This window comes from Mustela putorius, unplaced genomic scaffold (assembly GCF_011764305.1).
Source record: "Mustela putorius furo isolate JIRA1106 unplaced genomic scaffold, ASM1176430v1.1 tig00003845_pilon_pilon_pilon, whole genome shotgun sequence".
NCBI classification, from domain to species: domain Eukaryota; kingdom Metazoa; phylum Chordata; class Mammalia; order Carnivora; family Mustelidae; genus Mustela; species Mustela putorius.
Genome location: NW_025421998.1, coordinates 87723300 through 87744399, shown reverse-complemented (window position 1 = coordinate 87744399; position 21100 = coordinate 87723300). Strand labels below are relative to the sequence as shown.

General features: G+C 38.4%; 1 protein-coding gene across 2 annotated transcripts in view; it reads right to left on the bottom strand.

Annotated features, from left to right (window-relative positions):
* EXOC4 (exocyst complex component 4) overlaps window positions 1-21100 on the bottom strand; it is a 730537-nt gene that overhangs the window by 392063 nt on the left and 317374 nt on the right. For both annotated transcript variants that reach the window (XM_045062998.1, XM_045062999.1), the window contains exon 10: window positions 5815-5911. In XM_045062998.1, coding sequence (XP_044918933.1) covers window positions 5815-5911 — 97 coding nt within the window. The remainder of the gene's footprint in view (window positions 1-5814; window positions 5912-21100) is intronic.

Sequence of the window (21100 nt, the reverse complement as noted above, 5' to 3'; positions counted from 1 at the left end):
TAAATTGTGAAAAACGCTCACAGCACGGATATTCAATATTCGAGCTGTGTCCAACAGAGGAAGCATCAGTGACACTTTTGCAACTTTAAATGCCATCATCATCCACTATGTCTCCAGCCTCTTACCTCTGCCAAGTCACCCCAACTGCAAACATCTGTTCTTCAATTGTCTCAGAAGAAACATACTTCATATATGCAAAGTGATTATTACCCTAGAGCCAAATGTCTTTGAGAATCTAGTTGAAGCAAATAAGCAAAAGAAACGTATTGTCATTTGGACTTTTAAATTTTAAAATGTCAGCCCTTTGGAGTCCTTAAATATTATAAAGGGGATTTCCCAGTCACAAAATCACAAACTTGAGAGGTAGAAAGCAAAATCCAGGCCAAATCCTTGATTTTATAGACATGGAAAACTAAGACACACAGGGATTTGGCCAACACTAAAAATTAAAATGTGATCACTCGTATCTATCTGACCCCTGCCAGCCCACATTCGGTGGTCTATCTGTCTATCATGAAATACACAAAACTTTCCATTTAAACACTGGCTCCAAGTGCTAAAAGAACGATTAAATAAACCACTTAATAAATTAATTTCCCGAGTTTGTTCTAATTGCAAAATTTCATATACATTTTCTGCAAGAGATAATTAAGGTTATATGAGGTCATAAGAGTGGGACTGTAATCCAGAAAGGCTGGTGTCCCTATAAGAAGAGGAAGAGGCCATGTCAAGACACAGTGAGAAGGCTTCCCTGGACTTGGGGTCCTTACTCCAACCTGTCCTAGCTCTCATGACTAGAAATTTTTGTTTCTATAACAGTGATGGGTCACATGAAATCCCACCACTTTTCTCTGATGATTCCATCTTTGAAACCAAAGCCTCCAGCTGTGAGACGTTTGAATGCAACAGAGGAGGAAGCAGGCAGAGGCCCAACCCACTGAGCCACCCAGGCGCCCCATAACTTTGTTTCCAATAGCAACATTCCCCCACCAATTTGCCTTCCTGACCCAAAAATGTATGCAATCACAAATGCATGCAGTAAGTAAGTAAATAAGAGATTAATAAATCTTGAGAGTGTTTTTAAATACTTTAGTTAGATGCTACAAGCATTTAGATTTGTAAAGGAATAAATTTTGTTGTCTCTCAAGTTTTTGCTACATGAAGGAATGGTACTAACAATCTAAGGAACAGACATTCTCTGTTGGGGGGTTTTCAGAGTATAAGGAATAGCAATAAATGAAAAAACAAAGACAGAAATAAATTCTCTGACCCTCTCCACAAAATCCCACAAATAGCAACCACAAGGTAATTTCAAATTTCCAGAAATGGCTACATTATATATTAACTATAACTAAAAAGTGCTACTCTGTCAAACTCTGATTGATACCTCAACAAAATGTATTTTGTTGGTAAAGTTTATCATGATGTAACTATTCAGAAATAATTTGTGTAAAAAAAAAAAAAATCCAAATGCGTATCTGATCTAGACCAAAGAAAGGAAATATTATCACTTGAATCTCACCATTAACATATTTCCTGTGTGCTTCCAAAATTGAAAGTCTATAAAATAATTATTAGAGTGAAACCATCCATTCCTCTTGACGGTTTCCAGAAAAAGGTAAAAAGCAGCAACTACTTCAGTGAGTGGGGGACAAGTTACTAGGCCTGTCATTTTCAGGGTCTCTATTTTGGTGAAAGTATTTCAGAATCTACTTAGGTAAAAGGAACCTCTTCATTTCAGTATGTTTTGTTCACTTAGAACCAGAAGTAGCAAAACTGATTAGATAAACTCAGCATCAAAAGCTTACGTTAAGGGGTAAGTTTCACACAATGTCTCGTTAGGCTAAGAATAAAGCAGGCAAGATAATACCACAGACCTCATTTTTCTAAAACGTCATTCTCTGGGACACTTTTCTGATTTCTTACCCAGAAAGAGAATATGATAAGGAAAAGCATTAAACAAAGAAGTCAAGGGGACAGCAGAGTTAAGGGGTAGAGAACAAACTGGAGGTCCGTCCCTATACTCACCTCTGACTCCCTGGTGAGATTTCTTAGTGAAGAAACTGCAGGACTTAGGAGAAAAGTACAAAAATAAACTTGCAAGGCTGCCAGATCTGGGACCCTGTACAATGATTTTATGGGAGGACAGTAAAAATGACGGCTTAGAATATACAAAACAGCACAACAGGAATGTGCTGTGTGGTTTCCTGAACAGGGTGGTTCTGAGTTTTCAGTACAGAAAACTTTTACACAGCAACGAATGCACTGTCCACTAAATAAAAATGATGAGAAGGACAATTTTTAATAAATGACATATACACAAGCATCTTCAGGATTTCAGGAAGACAGAATACAAGTTTTACCAGACATAGGGAGAAAGTAGCAAAAGGAAAAAAAAAAACTCCTTTCCCACGGAAAAGATCTCAGCTCCCTGAGACGGCGCAAGAAAACAAGGACAGCACTTAAATGCATGACCAAAGCCAACTTATGCTAAGTTTCTTCTGAACTCGAGTTTGGGGACTCAGGAGCGGAAGTCGAGGAGTCATGGCATCTGAGCAGAAGCACAGGCAGAGAAGAAGTGCTGGGTCAAAGGTTATGCGATGGCTCCCTACTGGGTGCGGGAAAGGCTGCGGTCATCTATGTCCTACGTGCAAGAGCTCCCACTCCTCTCCATCCTCGCCAGTCATCGCTGTTTGGGGGCTTCTCAGATTTTGCAGCCCGTGCAGCTACCAAGGGAGTGGCTTCAAGCAAGGATTTGATGTTACTTTTTTGTTTCCTCAGGACCTCGCACAGAATCAGACTCCAATAAATAATCGGTGATTAAAACGGAACAGAGGAACCTGGATCTGAACCTAATTTGTTGTGGTTTTCACTTTAAATGTTAAATCCAGTGCTTTAATTCCATTCTCCTACACTAACTCTCCCACCAGGCTACATGGTCTTGTAAGTAATAATGTGCTAAATCATATCCACTTTGAGCTAGCATGGGAGTAACATGAGGGGCATTCCAAAGGATGGAAAATATATGTCTACATGTTTTATTTAAATAATCCCATAAAAATAAGAGTGATTATTTCTAAACAAAAGTCCACATTGAACTTAGAGAAGGGAAAACTTGCACTGTTAAGTGTTCAGTATGCATTTGTCGATCATGAATAAATGAACGGCTACAGGAGAAATTGAGAAAATTTTCCAGAGGAGTAAAACTGAAATGCACCAGTATGACAATGCACACTGACTCTCCTCATTATGAAAACTAGACTTCCAAACTTTAGAAGAAATAATAAATCTAATCACCAACAAATGCTGAAGTATAAAAACTAAAACTAAACAACAACAACAACAACTGTAAAATCTTAATCATTTGACATTTTATAAGCCAATAGTGAGGTTTCAGCTAAGACTTTATAATGGGTTTTTTTATAATGAGAAGCAAGGTTACAATTTACACCAAAGGCTAATCTAAAGTCTATAATGATCACTTGCTTAGAAAGGAATTAACTTACCTTGCAGACCACATAATATTCTGGTGACTTCCATTAAAAGTTACACAGAGAATGAATATACACTGTATCATGCAACAAAACTTTCACCCATTCTAATCAATAATAACATTCGGAATTAAAGTAGAGACCAATCAAGTGAGTAAAACTAGTGGGAGTAGCCCAAGTCTTAAAACATCTCTCTTACAAAGAAGAATAAATGCTAAAAAAATGATTGTTAAGAACTGCAATACATTAAACTCTACCCATACTTTAGCAAAAATGCATTTTCTTAACTGTGAAATAAGGGTAACTTTTCTTCCTCAATCTCCTAACTTCACATTTACAAAGGGGAAAAAAAAAGTTTACAGAGAAAAAAATCTCCTGAAAAGTGGGGACTGACGTCACAGCTAAGAAACTACCGAAGGTCTCCTTCCGTGCTTTGGAATGAACGTAAGCATAAGGATTACATTAATCCATGCCATGGTGTGATTTAGCAGTAAATTATGGCATTAAATCTAGGTTAGAAGATGCCTATAATGATTAAGGTATTTTCCCATTTTCCTAACAATTAGCAACTCTAACTAAGTAGAAATCAATTTAATTAAAGATGAGAGTGAATAGTAAACCAATTACCAAAGTCAGGTGTAATAAATATGAGCACTGTTACTTAATCCAGAAATTCTAGATGTTGTAATTTATGTATTTATATAGAAAATCAACTAAATTTAAAGAGGAACTGTCTTAATTCTCTTAATTCCATGATTTCCTAAATTACATGATTTACGTTTGCAAACGTTTGCTAAAACGAATTTTTCAGAAGATTAATAATACTTCTTTAAAAATCTCTTGTTATTACATGAAAGGATTTTTGCTGTTGTTCTTTAATTTGCCTATTTGTGTTTCTGCATTTAAAACTAATTGGGTGAAGTATTCCAGAAGAACTTCTAAACCTGGTTGCTTAGGTTTAGATCTCTTAGCTAAACAAGAGATCTAAATTGAACGAGTTCTAATGATTTCAATTCAGAAAGTCTTGATTAATGAGCAGGTAGGATAATGATAGTCCCAGTAATAAACTGCTTGTGTTTTAGAAAAATATATGCCATATTTATCTGGCCAACTCAGCAGTACTTCCTTAACTGTTATTTCAAATGCCTCAAATATTATAGAAGTTACCTGAGAAAGTTAATGTGATAATCAGAAGCACCTGACTTATAATGAACCCAAGAGTTTCTGGTCCATATTACATGAAAAAAGGAAAAATATATACTGGCTCATTGCAGAGAAAACATACACAACTAATATTATATGGGATTTCTACATTCAAAGAGTACCCCTTTTTTTTTTTTATTGCAGTCAGTAATGCTTAACATATAATTCACCATCTTAATCATTGTTAGGTATATGGTACAGTAATGCTAATATATGCACACTGTGGTATAACCAGGTCTCTAGAAATTTTTCATCTTGCAAACCAAAACTTTAGATGAAAAATAACTCCCTTCCTCTCTTCCCAAAAAGTTCCTTCTTAAAGGTATTTAGGGCTTAATGGTTTTTAAAATGCAATTATCACAGATTTTTATTTTTTATAGTCATAGTTCGACAATAAACTGAGCAATATAGTAAATTTCACTCTAGTCCACATCAAGTTGTCTTTAATATATAAAACCATATACATGACATCTATAATGTCTTCCAGTATTTATAAATTATATTTGTTTCAAGGCTTGCCAATCCTCAGAGGATATTGGAGCCATTAATGTAAATTAGGGAGAAAGGCCATGGGTCTGCCATTTTTTCCCGTAAAGAGCCTAAGTGTAAACATCTTGGGCTTTGTAGGCTGTATGGTTTCTCTGGCAAATATTCAACTCTGCAACATTGCAGCACAGAGCATCTAGGGACAATGCATAAATAGAGGAGTATGACTGTGTAAAAAAAAATTTAGTGAAAAAAAAAGAACAGAAAAACAGGTGACAGACTAGATTCCTCCTACAGGCCATAAGTTGCCAGTCCCTGAAATAAAGAAAGCAATGGAGGGACAATGACAGAGAGAGGAAGAGGGGCAAGGACAGGGAGTAGGAAACAAAGAAAACTATTTAAAAAAGTATTTATGGCGCATTACTCCAAAAAACAAATAGGTACTTAGCAAAGTTGACATTATTTGTTTTACTGACAAATTTTGATAGTGAAGCCCTGGAAAATGGAACAAATTTTTGTTTTGTGTGTTTATTGAGGACTTGTTTCAATGCTGACTGACCTACTGGCAGCTGACCTATGTCAGCAAAAATAATGAAAATAATGACTTTCAGTAAGTACCTAGGATTTGACTTACCTTAGTAATGGGTGGAATATGACAGTAATATTTCTGGCTCCAGGTTTGCAGACAAATTTGGTTCCTCCACCTTCAATTAAGTTGTCATCAGGACCCCCTTTCAGGAAAAATGAGATAAATTTAGTTTATTAGAACTTTTACAAAAAAATAAACTAAGGCTATGGGGATGAACGTGAGGCTATCACAAGAAGGGCTGCCATTGAAAACAGTTACCTTCAAATCTATACAATTATTTTGAATGATTGGATTCAGTTAGTCGTCCTCATTACATAAACTGCAGGGCAGCATTTTCACTCTGGAGCGAAAGGTCAGTAAAGATAAATAGTGTTTTTAAAGAAGCAGTATAGGGTAAACCCAGTTAAGCTTCTAGATCTGCATTCGTCAGTGTCTGTCTTAGACGGTGCAGCATGTGAAACTTTCCCAAAGAGGAAGCAGCATTCAAGGGTGTCGAAGGCTGTTCAAGGCTGGAGCAAAGACCACATAAACCTACCTGACCACACTTCATCAGTCTAAGCCCCAGGAATTTCAAGATACACTAAGTAACACTAAATTTTTTAAAAATCCTGCTAATGAAACGATACAGTGCTTTCTTATTACCTAGGGTTTTTTTCCCCTTCATTGAAAAGCTTCTTATAGTTTAAATATATACAAGAAGGTGATATAATTTATATATAAATATTTATTTAAGATTTTTTAAGGCTTTAAGACTTTCAAAATAAATAGATGTTTACCATAAATCTCTCACACACATTTTATACACAAAAATTAGAAAAATTAAGGTGTTCTTAAACCTATATAATTTTCAGAATCCAGCTTTTCTTAATGACCCAGAGTTGTCAATATCCTTGTTTGCTAAAAGGTGTCACTAGTGGGTTTCTTGAAGGAGTGCATCCAGTATTTTAGTCCAGCCTCTAATACTGATTCCACAGGGTTTAATGCTGATACGTACTTGATGCTACCAGAAGGCTTAAAGAGAAGGTGTTCCTACACCGACCAAGACCCATAATCTTTCCTCAAACGATCCTTAACAGGTTCATTAATTGAAACATTGAAGGCTCATGGTATGAGGAATACCCACTCAGCTCACACATACTGAGGCAAAAACAACTCATTTTGACTCTTTTTTGGGCCACAGCCGTGAAGATGCCATTGACTTAAGATAACATCCTAATTTCAGAGGTTTTAAAATGTGAAAAAATGTGTATCTTAGGATGTTGGGAGAAATGCTTTCCCTTCCCCACACACTACTCAGGTCACCTACTATGAGAATGAAAATTAACGTAATCCGTGGCCTCTATCTTTTACTCACTCCAGATGAAGTGAAGTAATCCCCTTGGTAAAACCAAGAAGACCGAGCTGAGTATGCCGGTCGCAGCAGCCTTCTTATTCCACTTTAGAGACCAGAATGCCCGCAGACGGCCAGTGCTGTCTCACAAAGTCAACAATAAAGCTCTTGCTTTGTCAGGGAAGGATGAAGTGGTCTAGTCCCTTCTGTAAGGGGGTGAGTCCATTTGTCTAATTTTGACGTTCATTTAGCAAGCTCAGTTGGCCCTCATAGTAGACCACATCTCCCAGGCTAGCTTATGTCAGTATAAAAGCTGATAACTCGCCTTCCATCTACCTTACTTGTGTTATTTAATAGTATCAGAAATCTGACAGTAAAGACAGATGCCATTTCCTGGGCCTCCTCAAAATCCGAACAATCCACGCTTAAAATATTCCATTTCTTTTTTCTAAATTCAACATTCTCTTTCCAATTACAGCTCTTTGCATGATACCAAACAAAACTAAATCTCATTTGATTTATTATCTATCTTAATGGTCTCCAAGGTATCTTGGAGACTGGCTGATAAAAACATGTGAAGCCTCAGAAATCCATACCCTGGATCATCAAGACTTCCCTGAGGCATCCGAGTCTAGACAAATCCCACTTGGATCAGTAGTTTCCACCAACTAATCACAGCATGGCTTTTCTTATGAAAAACAGAAAGTATAATGGCATATACCCCTCTTGATTCAAAATCATGAGCTATTTTTTCCCATTCGAAAAAAAAATCCATCTTGTATTACTATATTTACACCAGAGATATCAGTGTTCTGCAGTCAGTGGTTTTGCAAAAGGAGAGCATCAAGACTACCACAAACACGAGTCCTTTCACAAAATCCTCTTCTAAAGGGCGCATGTGTGGTTCCAAACAAACAGAACAGTACAAATAGATCGTCTTTATCAACACTTCTAAGATCATAAAATGAAGTCAGTACTGAATTACCAAGGAAACATGTGTGTATGTGTAGAAAATAAACAGGTTATATTCTGCACTCCAGGCACAACATAAATTACTTTCTATGAGGGGCACCTGGGTGGCTCAGTGGGGTAAAGCCTCTGCCTTTGGCTCAGGTCATGATCCCAGGGTCCTGGGATGGAGCCCCACATCGGGCTCTCTGCTCAGCCGGGAGCCTGCTTCCCTTCCTCTCTCTCTGCCTGCCTCTCTGCCTACTTGTGACTTCTGTCTGTCAAACAAACAAAATCTTTAAAACAAACAAAAACTTTCTATGAAATAAATCTACACAACAATAAAGTGCGTTCATGTATGGAATACAAGCATTTCTTTTAGGGACAAATATGAGTTAGACTACATGATCTCCAACGCTTACTAAAAATTTGTAGGTGCTATGATTTTTTTTTTTTTTTACGATTTTATTTTATTTATTTGTCATAGAGAAGCAAGAGCAAGGACAGGCAGACAGAATGGCAGGCAGAGGCAGAGGGAGAAGCAGGCTCCCTGCCAAGCAGGGAGCCCGATATGGGACTCGATCCCAGGACGCTGGGATCATGACCTGAGCCGAAAGCAGCGGCTTAACCAACTGAGCCACCCAGGCGTCCCTGTAGGTGCTATGATTTTTGATACTTAATAGTTACATACAGACCTGATAAACCCAGCTGCAGTCAAACTGGGTAGATTCGTGCATACCAAATGCACTGACGGTGCGCACACCGCCATGTCCTGCTCTACACCCGGCTTCCATCAGGAGGGCCCTGTCCCTTCCTACCATTTCTTTAGGCAGCAGGGCTAGCCTTCAACTGTTGAGTGGCCCTCTCCCAACGTCCACAATTCTGTTAGCATTGACTTTATATAAAATAACCTAAACACGGGTCACTTGTATTGTCACTTGCTTTCTAATTGCTTAGGTAACATTATCCTGCCTGGGATGGAACTTTCTGGAAAGTATACATTTGCTGAATGCAGGAAGACATGGAGACCTACCTGCATAGAATGTCATTGGAGTTAGATGAGAAAATATACATGCAAGTTGTTTGGGAACTGTCGAAGACTTAACAAACATAAGCAATTCTCTCTGCACCCCCAGAGCCTTACAGGTAACAGGTGTGCTTAATAAACACTTGTTGATGACAATCATATAGGGAATGTAGATAACAAAAGATACGATACCAGAAATAAGGCCCATGGGCCACGAGAAAGGTCAGCAAGAGGAAGATTTGGCTGTGAAAATGAAGGATGAGGACTAGCATCTGGCTCGAAACTAATAGTTGCATTTGTTCCCTGTTAGCACCAGAAAGATGATGATGACTGCTTTACAGAGTGGTGTTAAACAATAAAAAGTAAACTTTGGGCAGAAATACTTCAACCCCTCAACAGAATTCCTCCTACAGGAGCCTCATTTTATGCTTCTGGGCCCACTGCAAACCCCATCTCCCCTGCATTTGATGTGATTTCCTCTTTACTATGAGTCCGAATCCAGCTTACTCGATTACCAAAAATAGCACCAACCCAGTGAAAATGTTCTTGAAAATACACAGGTCGGAACCAAAAGTAAAGACTGTGGCCAAAGACCATATGGTCTGAGTGTCGAATCCTCTGAGAGTTCGTCCAGCATTTCAACATTCTGAGTGAGAAAACTCGCCTCTCCTCATCCGCCTTCCCGTAATCAGGTAATCTGGAACCGGCTGTCACAAGCGCTCCGAGGAAACATGTTCCACCCCGGGAAGAGCACGCAGGGGCCAGAGCATCTCCTTCGCCTTCATTCATTATGCTTACAGTCTAATCTCAGCTGTCAGCGGCTGGGTGATAGGCACCAGAGAAAATGCTGAATGATGATGGATGGTTGGGAAGAAAAGGAAACTGACAATGGTATTACAAGTAGAATATATCTTGTGCAGAAAAGAGAGGAAATGCCCCAGTCATATTTCAGTTTCAAACAATGAGGACAATGGTCTGACAGGCTCTTACAGACACCTGGCAAGAGGCACCAAGGCCACCAGTGACTGCTGGGATGACAGCATCTCCGGGCTCACAACTGAGGCCCTTCTTGGAGAATTCGCTACATGAAAGTCATCAGCTCCTCAACTTATTTCCTCCTTGATTCTTCCGAAGTGCAATTTGATGTCATTTACAATGAATACAGTCACTTTAATAAAACAGAAAAGGAAAACCACAGCCCGAGAAATGGAAACAAATGTCCTCACTACCTGGTCTAGGGGACAGTGGGGAAAAATCGCTAAGACCGGTGTCAGACCCCAGACGGCTACTTAATACTAGAAGTGTGATAGAATTACTTAAATTTTCTGAGCCTTGGCTTTCCCATTTCTAAAATGCATACTGAAATTAACTCTTTCAAAGACCTGTGGTGGTAACATCCTCCTGGGGATTCAGCACACTTACACCTAGTATACCTCAAATAAATGCTCTACTTTTCTCCTTAGAATGACCAAGCAGTTAAGGATCTACCTGATCACATACACACACAGAAAACATTCCTGGAATGTAAACTAAAACACGAAAGATCCAATCAACAAAATGCTACTCTTGCTACTTTAGGCAGCATTGTATGAAGTCAATACCATTCTCAGCAGCAATCAGAATATGTCTGTCTTATTTGGGGGAATTTTTGCAGAGAAAGATCAGAAAATTGTTGAGAACACTTAAAGCATGACAGAAAAAAAATAACCAATATGTTACAATAAATATATGGATATAATGATTATGAACTGTCTGTGCCAAGTGCTTACATGAAGACAGGGTAGAGTCTGGTGGTCAACGGGGCAGAGACACGGAGAGCCTTATCAGACATGTTTGACGGGGCTGGGATTTCAACTTGACCCTTCCACATTGTAAAGAGTCACAGTGAAGATTTTTTTTTGTTTAATAGCAAATACTCTGCTTCATAAACACTTTCGAAGGATTATGAGAATGCATTCTGATTGCATCAGTAAATAGGGTCTTTAATTGTCTCTAAGAGCCTGCTGAATGGCCTCAAAGTTCCCTGAATTCACAGCTGTCACCTTGTTCTTTGGATTAAGTTCTTTAGTGAGTACCCATTTAAAAGCACAGATTATCATTAGGACTTAATACTGTTGCTGCTGTTACCCCCACTACCCAACCTGTGACCAGGGACTATCTATGGGCTTGGGGTTTGGCACGAGATTAGGAAGAAAAGGGAAGTATGATACCCATTCTAACCCTTGAATCACTTACTGTTATGGTTAAGTCAAGCAAATCAAGATTGGTGGTAACTTTCTACTTTTCATGGTAAGTTGCTGTTGGACCTGGGAAGGAAATCTTGGCATTAAACTCCTTCTAGGCAAGGATCACCTTGTAGACTCAACTTGCACCAAGTCTATGATTATTAACAACAATATAATTTTGTTCATGGATGTATCTCCTGGGCTTAGAATAGTTTCTGGCACACAATAAGCATTAAGTAAGTATTTGCTGAATGAATATATGAATAAACAAATGAACAAACAAAAAGCGATAATGTCTCTTTTAGATCGTGTGAATTCTAAGTACAAACCACCTAGGAACAAACAGCAGTTGTGTTTTGCATAAAGTATGCTCAGTCAGGAATGCATGTTTCAGTAAAATGCTGAAAAATTATAAAGTATTATTTGTAGAAAACAATCTCCCAAGTAGAAACAAATTAGTTATCCCCACCATTAGGGGAGTAAATGTCTTGTCTATGTTTCTCTGCTCAATTATATTTTATTCCTGTGCAGCTCTAATATTGTACTGTGTACATAATTAAGACGAGTGTCAAGTATGACACAGAGTACGCAGGGAGAAGGTCAAGGGGCAGGAAGGGGACTCACATTAATAAAACATCTACCAGGAACCTGGTACTCTGTTGGACCTGTAACATAAAACATCTCGTTTAATCCTAGTAATAGCCCTGTCATATTAAAGAAATGGAGACTCATGGTCTTGGGAGAAGGAGTACAGAGTCTTGCTCAAAATCAAAATCACACATGCAGGTTCAGTATTTAAACTGTTTTTCCCAACTATATACACACTACAATGTGCTCGATATCACTCCATGTTCCAAGAAACTGAAAGGTTGAAAAAAATGTCTCAGGTGATGGGTGATACAGGAAAATGCTAAAACAGGAGGCAGTAAACTGATTTAATGGTGGTTTGACATATAAAATGCATTTTCCATGGTAATTGACATTCCATTTTCATGGAATCGACACTGAATTCAATAGTTGGTTATCCAAATCAATGAACAAAAAAGCCTCTCTGATCAAAAAAGAAAATGAAGCCTTACAACATTTTGTAGATAAAACCATCATATAAACAATGATTCTGGAGGGAAAACATTTAATGGTCTAACTGAGGCCAGAAAGCACACTTTTCTCTCTAATACTGTCCCAGCTGCAAAAATTAGAACTAACTTAACTTTTCCCCATTTGTCCTGACTGGCCAATGCAGGGTCAAACTACTGGTTAGGACTTCCGGGAGGCCCAGAAACATGCAGGTAGGAAGACGAGAAAGGGTCCAGCCCTTCAGGGAGGGAAATTTGGAGACTCTGCCTGTATCAATACCCAAAACACTGACAGAAGCCCATTTTTTTCCTGCCCCCCCCCCAACTTTTTTTTTTGCTTGTTTCTTTTTTTTTTTTAATTTTATTTATTTGACAGAGATCACAAGTAGGCAGAGAGGCAGGCAGAGAGAGAGGAGGAAGCAGGCTCCCCGAGGAGCAGAGAGCCCGATGTAGGGCTCGATCCCAGCACTCCGGGATCATGACCTGAGCCGAAGGCAGAGGCTTTAACCCACTGAGCCACCCAGGCGCCCCTGCTTGTTTCTTTTTTTTTTTAATTTTTTCAATTTATTTTCAGAAAAACAGTATTCATTATTTTTTCACCACACCCAGTGCTCCATGCAATCCGTGCCCTCTATAATACCCACCACCTGGTACCCCAACCTCCCACCCCCCGCCACTTCAAACCCCTCAGATTGTTTTTCAGAGTCCATAGTCTCTCGTGATTCACCTCCCCTTCCAATTTACCCCAACTCCCTTCTCCTCTCTAACACCCCTTGCCCTCCATGATATTTGTTATGCTCCACAAATAAGTGAAACCATATGATAATTGACTCTCTCTGCTTGACTTATTTCACTCAGCATCATTTCTTCCAGTCCCGTCCATGTTGCTACAAAAGTTGGGTATTCGTCCTTTCTGATGGAGGCATAATACTCCATAGTGTATATGGACCACATCTTCCTTATCCATTCGTCCGTTGAAGGGCATTTTGGTTCTTTCCATAGTTTGGCGGCCGTGGCCATTGCTGCTATAAACATTGGGGTACAGATGGCCCTTCTTTTCATGACATCTGCATCCTTGGGGTAAATACCCAGGAGTGCAATTGCAGGGTCATAGGGAAGCTCTATTTTTAACTTCTTGAGGAATCTCCACACTGTTCTCCAAAGAGGCTGTGCTTCCCCTTTTTAAGAAAATTCCAATAACTCTCCCTTCCTTTGTCTTTTACTGTTACATCTGATGGATTTCTTAATAATCCCTCCACACTGCTGAGGGCCCAGGGGAGATGAAATTACTGCAATTTGTAGCAGCACCATATTATTATGGAATATTCTAGAGCAGAAATATGAGTGGAGAAGAGAGACTTTGAGAGTTAGAGTTAAGGATTTACCAGCTGGTTGTAGCAGAAGAACAGGGGGAAAAGGAGTCAAAGGTTCTGATAAGAAAGAGAGTCAGATGATTGACCACAGATGGGTCAAGGCTGCATAAGAAATAAAAGAGACTTGTGAAGACATGACTGATGGTAAGCAATCCGAGCTGACATGCAGAGGTTTCCCTCGGATCAGAGTATTAATGGCTGAAGAGGGAGTGAGAGAAGACTGGAAAGGAACGGAGGGACAGGCTCAGAGTTGTATCTTTCCTTGCCTTCCCTGTGGGTCCCCCCAGGAAGCCCTTCCCTGAGTTAGAAATAGGATGGGCCAAAACAGTAAGATAGAGGTTTGGTAGTAGAGAAATACAGAGCAGCAAAGTTTGGAGGTGGGGTAAGAATGAGAAAGGAAAAAAATAAAGTCCAAGGACCTCAGCTCTGAGGGGAAAAGGAGAAGCTCTTTTTGGTCCCTTTCTGGTATCGCTCATACGAATAAAGCATATTGTACAGAAAGGAGGTTCTAAATTAGAGGCTGCCTAATGACAGGTTATTGCGAGACAAACAGTCCTTGTTGTGCAGTGTAAGGAGAAGTACAGCAGATGAACACGCAGTACCTTAGGTCTGTTGGAATTTCAATGTGAGTCGCCTGCAGGCAAGCAAATACATCACCCGAGTTTTGCTTCAGGTAAGATCCTCTCTCCCAGATGTTTGGCTAAAGACCATGAAATAATTACTTTCTGGTAACCTAACAGAGTTGCTTCCCCATGAAATAATTTTTATATAGAAATAGAAATAAAAATCATATTCTTTTATAGTTCAAAAATTGACTACAATCTAGTTCCCAAATAACAAGTAAATTTTTTAATAATCTATTATTCTGGGGTGGTATCCTGGCTTACAAAATGAAATAAGAAACAAAAATCTTTACCTTCCTAAGAATAAATTCAATGATGTTTTTGGAGGATGGAATGGCAAGGAACCAAAAAAAATTAAAAAACAACAAATTTTAAGGTTAATAACAGCTCATTCTACGCCATCAGTAAAATGCGCTCACCTGGAGATCTTCCATGAGCATAAGTCAAAGGCGGCTCCATTAGTAACAGTACTGACTGTTTCTCTAATGGTGTCTGAAATGGCATGCTCTACAAAGAGCAAAATGTAAGATATGAGCCAATTACCAGAGGATCCACAGTCACTGCATGCATATTTTTACATGGTTGATCAATAAGGCACAAGGGAACTTGAACTGACCATTTTTGAGAAGCATTCCTATCTTAGAGCCATTATCCTCCAACTCACTTTATTTGAAGGCTACATAAGGACACTGCATTGATTCTTTCTTCTCCTTCCTCTGTTTAACCGATTCCCTAGTTTTAATTATCTTGAATCTACTAAATAGGTTTTAGTGGCAAGCCAGGTCTATCTAGCTCAAAGATTTTCATGTGTGTAAGTCCTCTTACTGGAGTCCTCTCCCTGTGTCTGATTACTTTCACTTAGCATGTTTTCAACGTTTAGCATGTTTTCGACGTTCATGTTTCATGTTTAGCATGTTTTCAACGCTCATCCGTGTTGTGGCATTTATCAGTCCTTTATTTCTTTTTAAGGCTCATTAGTATCCCAATGTATGAATATGCCACAGTTAGTTCATCTATTTACCAAATGATGAACGTTTCGGTATTTTTCACTTTGGCTGTTATGAACAACACTACTACGAACATCCATGTACAAGTTCTGTGTGAACATGGGTTTCCAATTCTCCTCAGTATATACCTAGAATTTGAATTGCTGGTCATATGGTAACTCTATGTTTAATATTTTGAGGAACTGGCAGACTGTTTTCCAAACAGTCTATGCCCTAATGCTCATTGTTATTTTCTTTAATAAACTAATTGTTTAGAAGAAAACCCGTTTTGGGGGGGGTGGCAGGTGGGCGGTGGGGGAGGGGGAAGGGGGTATGTGATGAGCAGCAGAGAGTAGGAAAGTATGGAAAGCAGGAAGTATGAATAGTTTGTTCTCCAGAAAAACCCTTTCCCACCATCTGCCTCTGATAAGGGTGGCCCTGTCTGTTCTGAAGGATTGTGGAGGAAGCACTACTAGTGTAACAAGTGATGGAAGGGCAGAAGCCTCTGGAAATTGGTACTACTGGGAAACGCTCTGTGCTATCTGTAGTGTTTCAACTAAGTGTCTGTGCTGGTTCATCAACCATGATTAAAACCGACAATGAAGATTCTCTCCTTGCTCAAGTTTCAGATTGCCGAAGATTTTACTGTTTGCTCAGTAGTTCTTGTTAAAATACAGCCAAGAGTGCTATGAAGGATGACAGAGTGCAGTGAAGTTCTCTAATCAGATGAGCCCATCTCAGTGCTGACCTAACACGTATGTTTTAGTCAGGAGTCTTCCGATGATGGCTTGCCAGCTGAGTGGTGAATTTATGGTGCAGATAAGCATATCAAGCTGAAAACAGACCGCACCGGTCCATCTTGTTTTGCCTGTGAAATGGCCTACAATGGGAGCCCAGGCCACTGGAAATGACGGATGCACAGATATACCAGTTCATGTAGAAGAAACGATACTGTTAAATGCTGTCATTGTCTCCATGCTCAGACATGTGCTTAAATCTAAGAATGCCCAAAGGTAGACAGAAATTATTTTGAAGGGTCGAGGTGGCAGGTAGAAAGTATAATAACCTAAAATGACTATAAGAAGTAAGACAGATAAGGTCTCCTTAAAGACAAAGTTAGAGTGAGAATACAAGTTGCAAAACATGGTAGCATTTAGCTAACTGACAAAGTTAATGAGTGCTGGCATCCAAACAGAAACAGCATTACTTCATGGCTCATTGGAAGCATCTGGATGACTAAGGCACAGGTGGCTTTAAATAACTTTACCAGCAAACCCATAGTCACTCTTTAGGTTTAATCAGCAACAGTCAACTTTCCAGCCACTCTAGGCAACAAGTCTTGGAATATTCTCATAGAATTAAAATCGGTCTTCCAAGCCACCTAAGCATGAGCCATGACACGAGGACACTCAAAGTTACATCCGGCAGCGTTTGTTGTTTTGTTTTTTTTTCCTGTGTCTACATAAATAGATCATAACATAGGACTGTGCATGCCCTATGTTCGGCAAAAAATTGATTAAAAAAAAGAGTTTTAGTCTATCCAGACAGACTGCCCATCCCCTGCAGCTCTCTAATGTCTAATACCTTTTTTTAAAAAATCCAAACCAAACCAAAAAGCAGTGAATTTTTCTGATCTTATTTCCTCTACATTTATCTGGCATGCTTATAACTCATACTTCTCAAAAATTTTATTCTCCATTTTATCAGTCATGATTGTTAAAAAGCCCATGACCTTCAATGGTATTGTGGTGAACACAGCGAACATCATGGGCGAACTTAAGGTTTGGCAACAAGAATGTTTATCATAGAACAGTATCTTAAACTTAAAGTCACTTAAAATGTAAAATAATAGGGAATTGATTATAAACCTACACACATCTCAATATATACATAAGTTGTACAAACATGGATGGATGGATGGAGAGATAACTGGAATATGATACAGCCACTAAAAATATATATATATATATGCTTGTGTTCCCTCTCTCGCTGTGTCTCTCTGTCAAATAAATAAATAAAATCTTAAAAAAAATATATATATATATAGAGAGAGATACTGCAATAAGGCAAGAAAAAGACTTAACAAGCAGGAGTCATTATGGCAAAGTTATTAATGAAAATAATATTGTTAGATAAGCCAATATTATGTGTCTCATAACCGTAATACTGAATGTCTTTGCTGATTTGATTCTTTTGTCTTTTGTCTTGAATCTTGTTCCTGGATCCTTTTTTCTATAGGTATCATGTAACATATTTATTTGCACATGTATTTGTGGGTACATATGTGTTAGTTCAGTTCATATTCCTTAGAAATTTATCTGTAACAATTCTTAGAGAATTGGTTTAAAGGTAGGTACCATCAGAATACATTAGCAATCACGTCTGCTATTGGACCTAAGAGAATTATCAAACTGGAACCCATTTCAAACTAAAGACTCACTTTAAAATGTTCTCACATGAACCAGAGGATGTTTAGTTTGGCAACGAACCTGGTTTTTCTAGCAATTTTTCCTGCTTTCAGTGTATGCCAAGGTAACCAATTTTCTTTCAGTCCCTTAGAGGAGGTGCAAAGGTTATGGGGAAAGGGTTGGTATTTCTAGATGGTTCGTGTACTCTATATGGAGTTTAGGAGCAACATTCTATTAGACTCCTCAGGCTGGGTCAGCTTACTTGAAAGTGCCTTGCAAGGTTACTTGGGTTTGGCAAGTATCTTCAAGGTGAAGACTGGCTTGGAAGTACTTTCCTCAGTATCTCTCTGCAGTCCTGTTTTTGCTTCTAATAATCTGAACTTTCTTGCCAGCCCATCAAAGCTATTTAACACATTTTTAAAGGTTTCACCCAAAACTTTAAATTTATTCATGGGAAGATGAACAAAGATACCAGTCATACTGCTAGAGAGAGAAGTCGCCACACAAAATACTCTACGGAACAGTCTACAATGTCCCCTCTGAATTAAATTATTCCAGTGCAAGTATCTCTGGGTTGTATTCAGATATCCCTAGCACTGTCTGTTGTTTGTTTTTTAACAATTCTCATAGTTATCCAAAGAGAATCATTACAAATACAAAAAAAAATAAACAATGAAAATAATATAGCTTTTCCTTAAATGTTATCAGTTAACTTGATATAGTGAAATAAATGATACACAATAAAATGCAATTTGATATAGATCATAATCAGATGTTAAGAACGGAAGTTCTAACTTTGATATCAAGTTATTTTCTGGCAACACGAAAGTTGCTTAACCTCTCTGAGGCTTCTATTCTATTTTTTACCAAAAAAAAAAAAAAAATAGAGAATGAACCAGAGAGTATACTCTTGAGAAACCTTTCCATCTATGAATTTTTATTTCCTAGATCATAAAAAGTCCATTGGAATATATTCTGCTGGTAGGTTTTCTTTACATTTTCCGATACTGTAGAACATAATATAGTAGCACCTTTATCAAGAAGAAATTTATGCCAATTATTATAATCATTGAGATACCATATGTAATAATTCTAATGGGATTTTAAATGGGAATGAACTATATTTTTGCTTTGGGATATTAGTTATGCTTCAGGAAAAAATAATTAGTATCATTTGGGGCTGACATTTTTATACCATCTAATTATGATCATCTATGCTCTCTTTCTTTTATGGGAAGCATCTTAGATCCTGCCTTGATTATCACAAGAATTCCCTAATGCTGACAAAGAAAATGGGCAAAATTCATGCCGTGTCTGTGCAATTTTAACCTAAACTGTTTCTTAATAATTCTCCCCAAAGCAGGTATCAGAACTTTACACAAATCACTATAATCGATGGTTTTCAAAATAACAATCCTGACAGAAATTTACTTAATAGGGAAACACTACTTAATTTAATTCAATTCAATAGAATAATTAGGAACTAAGCATCATGGTGCCTAGGAGTAGACTCAGAATGACATAAAACCTAACTAACAGACCTAGTCCATGACGTCAAGAAGTTCATGCCTTCGTTGTGGTATGAAAAGGAACACACCAAAAGTTAGAGACAAAGCTATTATAAGATACAGCAAAATATTAAAATACAGCATTCCACAAGATGTAAGTACTACTCTTTAGTTTGAAAACCAACTTACATAAGCATAAAAAAAAAATTCACGGAAGAGGTAAGTTACAGCTGCTTGGTAGAGAAAATATGACATTGATCTTCTATAAAGTAGCCTGATATTAATAATACAAGAAAACAGATTAACAAAAGTAACACGTAATACAGAACTCCTAATATCGGCATAATTGGTATTACTGGTATCATAAGGTCAATTCTCCATTGGGCTGTGAAAAAACAGTGATTCAGTCACATAACAAAGGAGCTACTTATCAACATTTTCTAAATACATCATATAAAATTCTTGCTACAACTTTCTTCCCGGAAAAGTGCATTTCTTTTGTATTTCTTCAAAGATCAGTGAATTTGCTTTTAAAATGTTGTTTTTCAAAAGCCTAAAATATAGACAAGGCTTTTATTAAGATAAAATGCACAAAAGAATGACTTGTCAATGTAGGGGAGGAGGGACCAGAGAGAGGCAGAGGTTATTAACAAAAAGGCTCTGAAGATACTAGACAAAGCAACTTAGGATAAAGCAATGGTCTGCAGGCACAGCTTCAGTGCATTTTTTTCCCTAAACAATCAAGCAGCACCCCGACGATGGAGAAAAGAAGGGACAGAGAACAGTAAGACGGGAGGCCAGTTAAATTCAAATCCACTCAACAAATATTGATGAAGTGCAGATGTGTCCAGGTTCCACACAATGTGCTGGTGGTAGTAGTAAGAGCAACACCAACCTTGGATTCCTCAAGTCTGCAACCCTGATCTCCTCTTTATTCTTCAGTTTTGTTCTTGACTCTCATCCTGGCCACCAGCAAATCCTGAAGACACAGAGCCAGTACTTCTCAGGACCTTCACTGCAAACAGCGTTCTAAGCCACCACCATCTCTCTCCTGATCTCTTGTCTTCTAACTGGTCTCCCTGTCCCCCTTCAGGGGATTTTCAACATATAAGACAGAGCAATCTGGCTAAAATACAAGTAAGGACAAAATAGGACAATCTGGTTACTCCGCTCTCTAGAATGTTCTGCTTCCTATCTCATTTGGAGTAAAACTGGAACCCCTTGCAATGATCTCAATAGAAGAATCCATGCGATCTGTCCCCATAATTTTCTGGGTTCATCTCCTACTTCTCCTTCCCTGTCTCACTCTGCTCTTCTGTGAACAAACCATACACACACCTGTTTCAGGGCCTCTGTTCCTCCTGTTCCCTCCACTTGTCAACACCCTTCCCCACGGTCTCTGTGGCCTCTTCCCTCACCTGCTTCAAGTCTCCACTCAGCTGTGTCCTTCTCCGTAAACCCTCCATGTCATGCAAAATGAGAGTACGATACGGTATAAATAAAATCATTTAAATAATAAATTCAAATTCCAGCTCTACCACTTGCTCTTTGTGTCTCTCCTTCACTAAGGCATTTAAATTTTCCAACTGTTTACTTGTCTATAAAAAGAATAATACTCTTCTGTGCCCTCAAAAAATTATAAACAAATAAAAGTATGTGTGAAGGTTTTTGTCAAATTTGTGTAAAGCACAGGATAAATGATAGTTATTACACATGTGAAACAGCTATGTCTTTTGCTAATCCCCACTAGGAAGAAGCTCTAAGAGTCAAATCTTCAGAGGAAAGTGGATTCAAGTCATCGTTTTATTCTCAGGCATAAGAAACAAC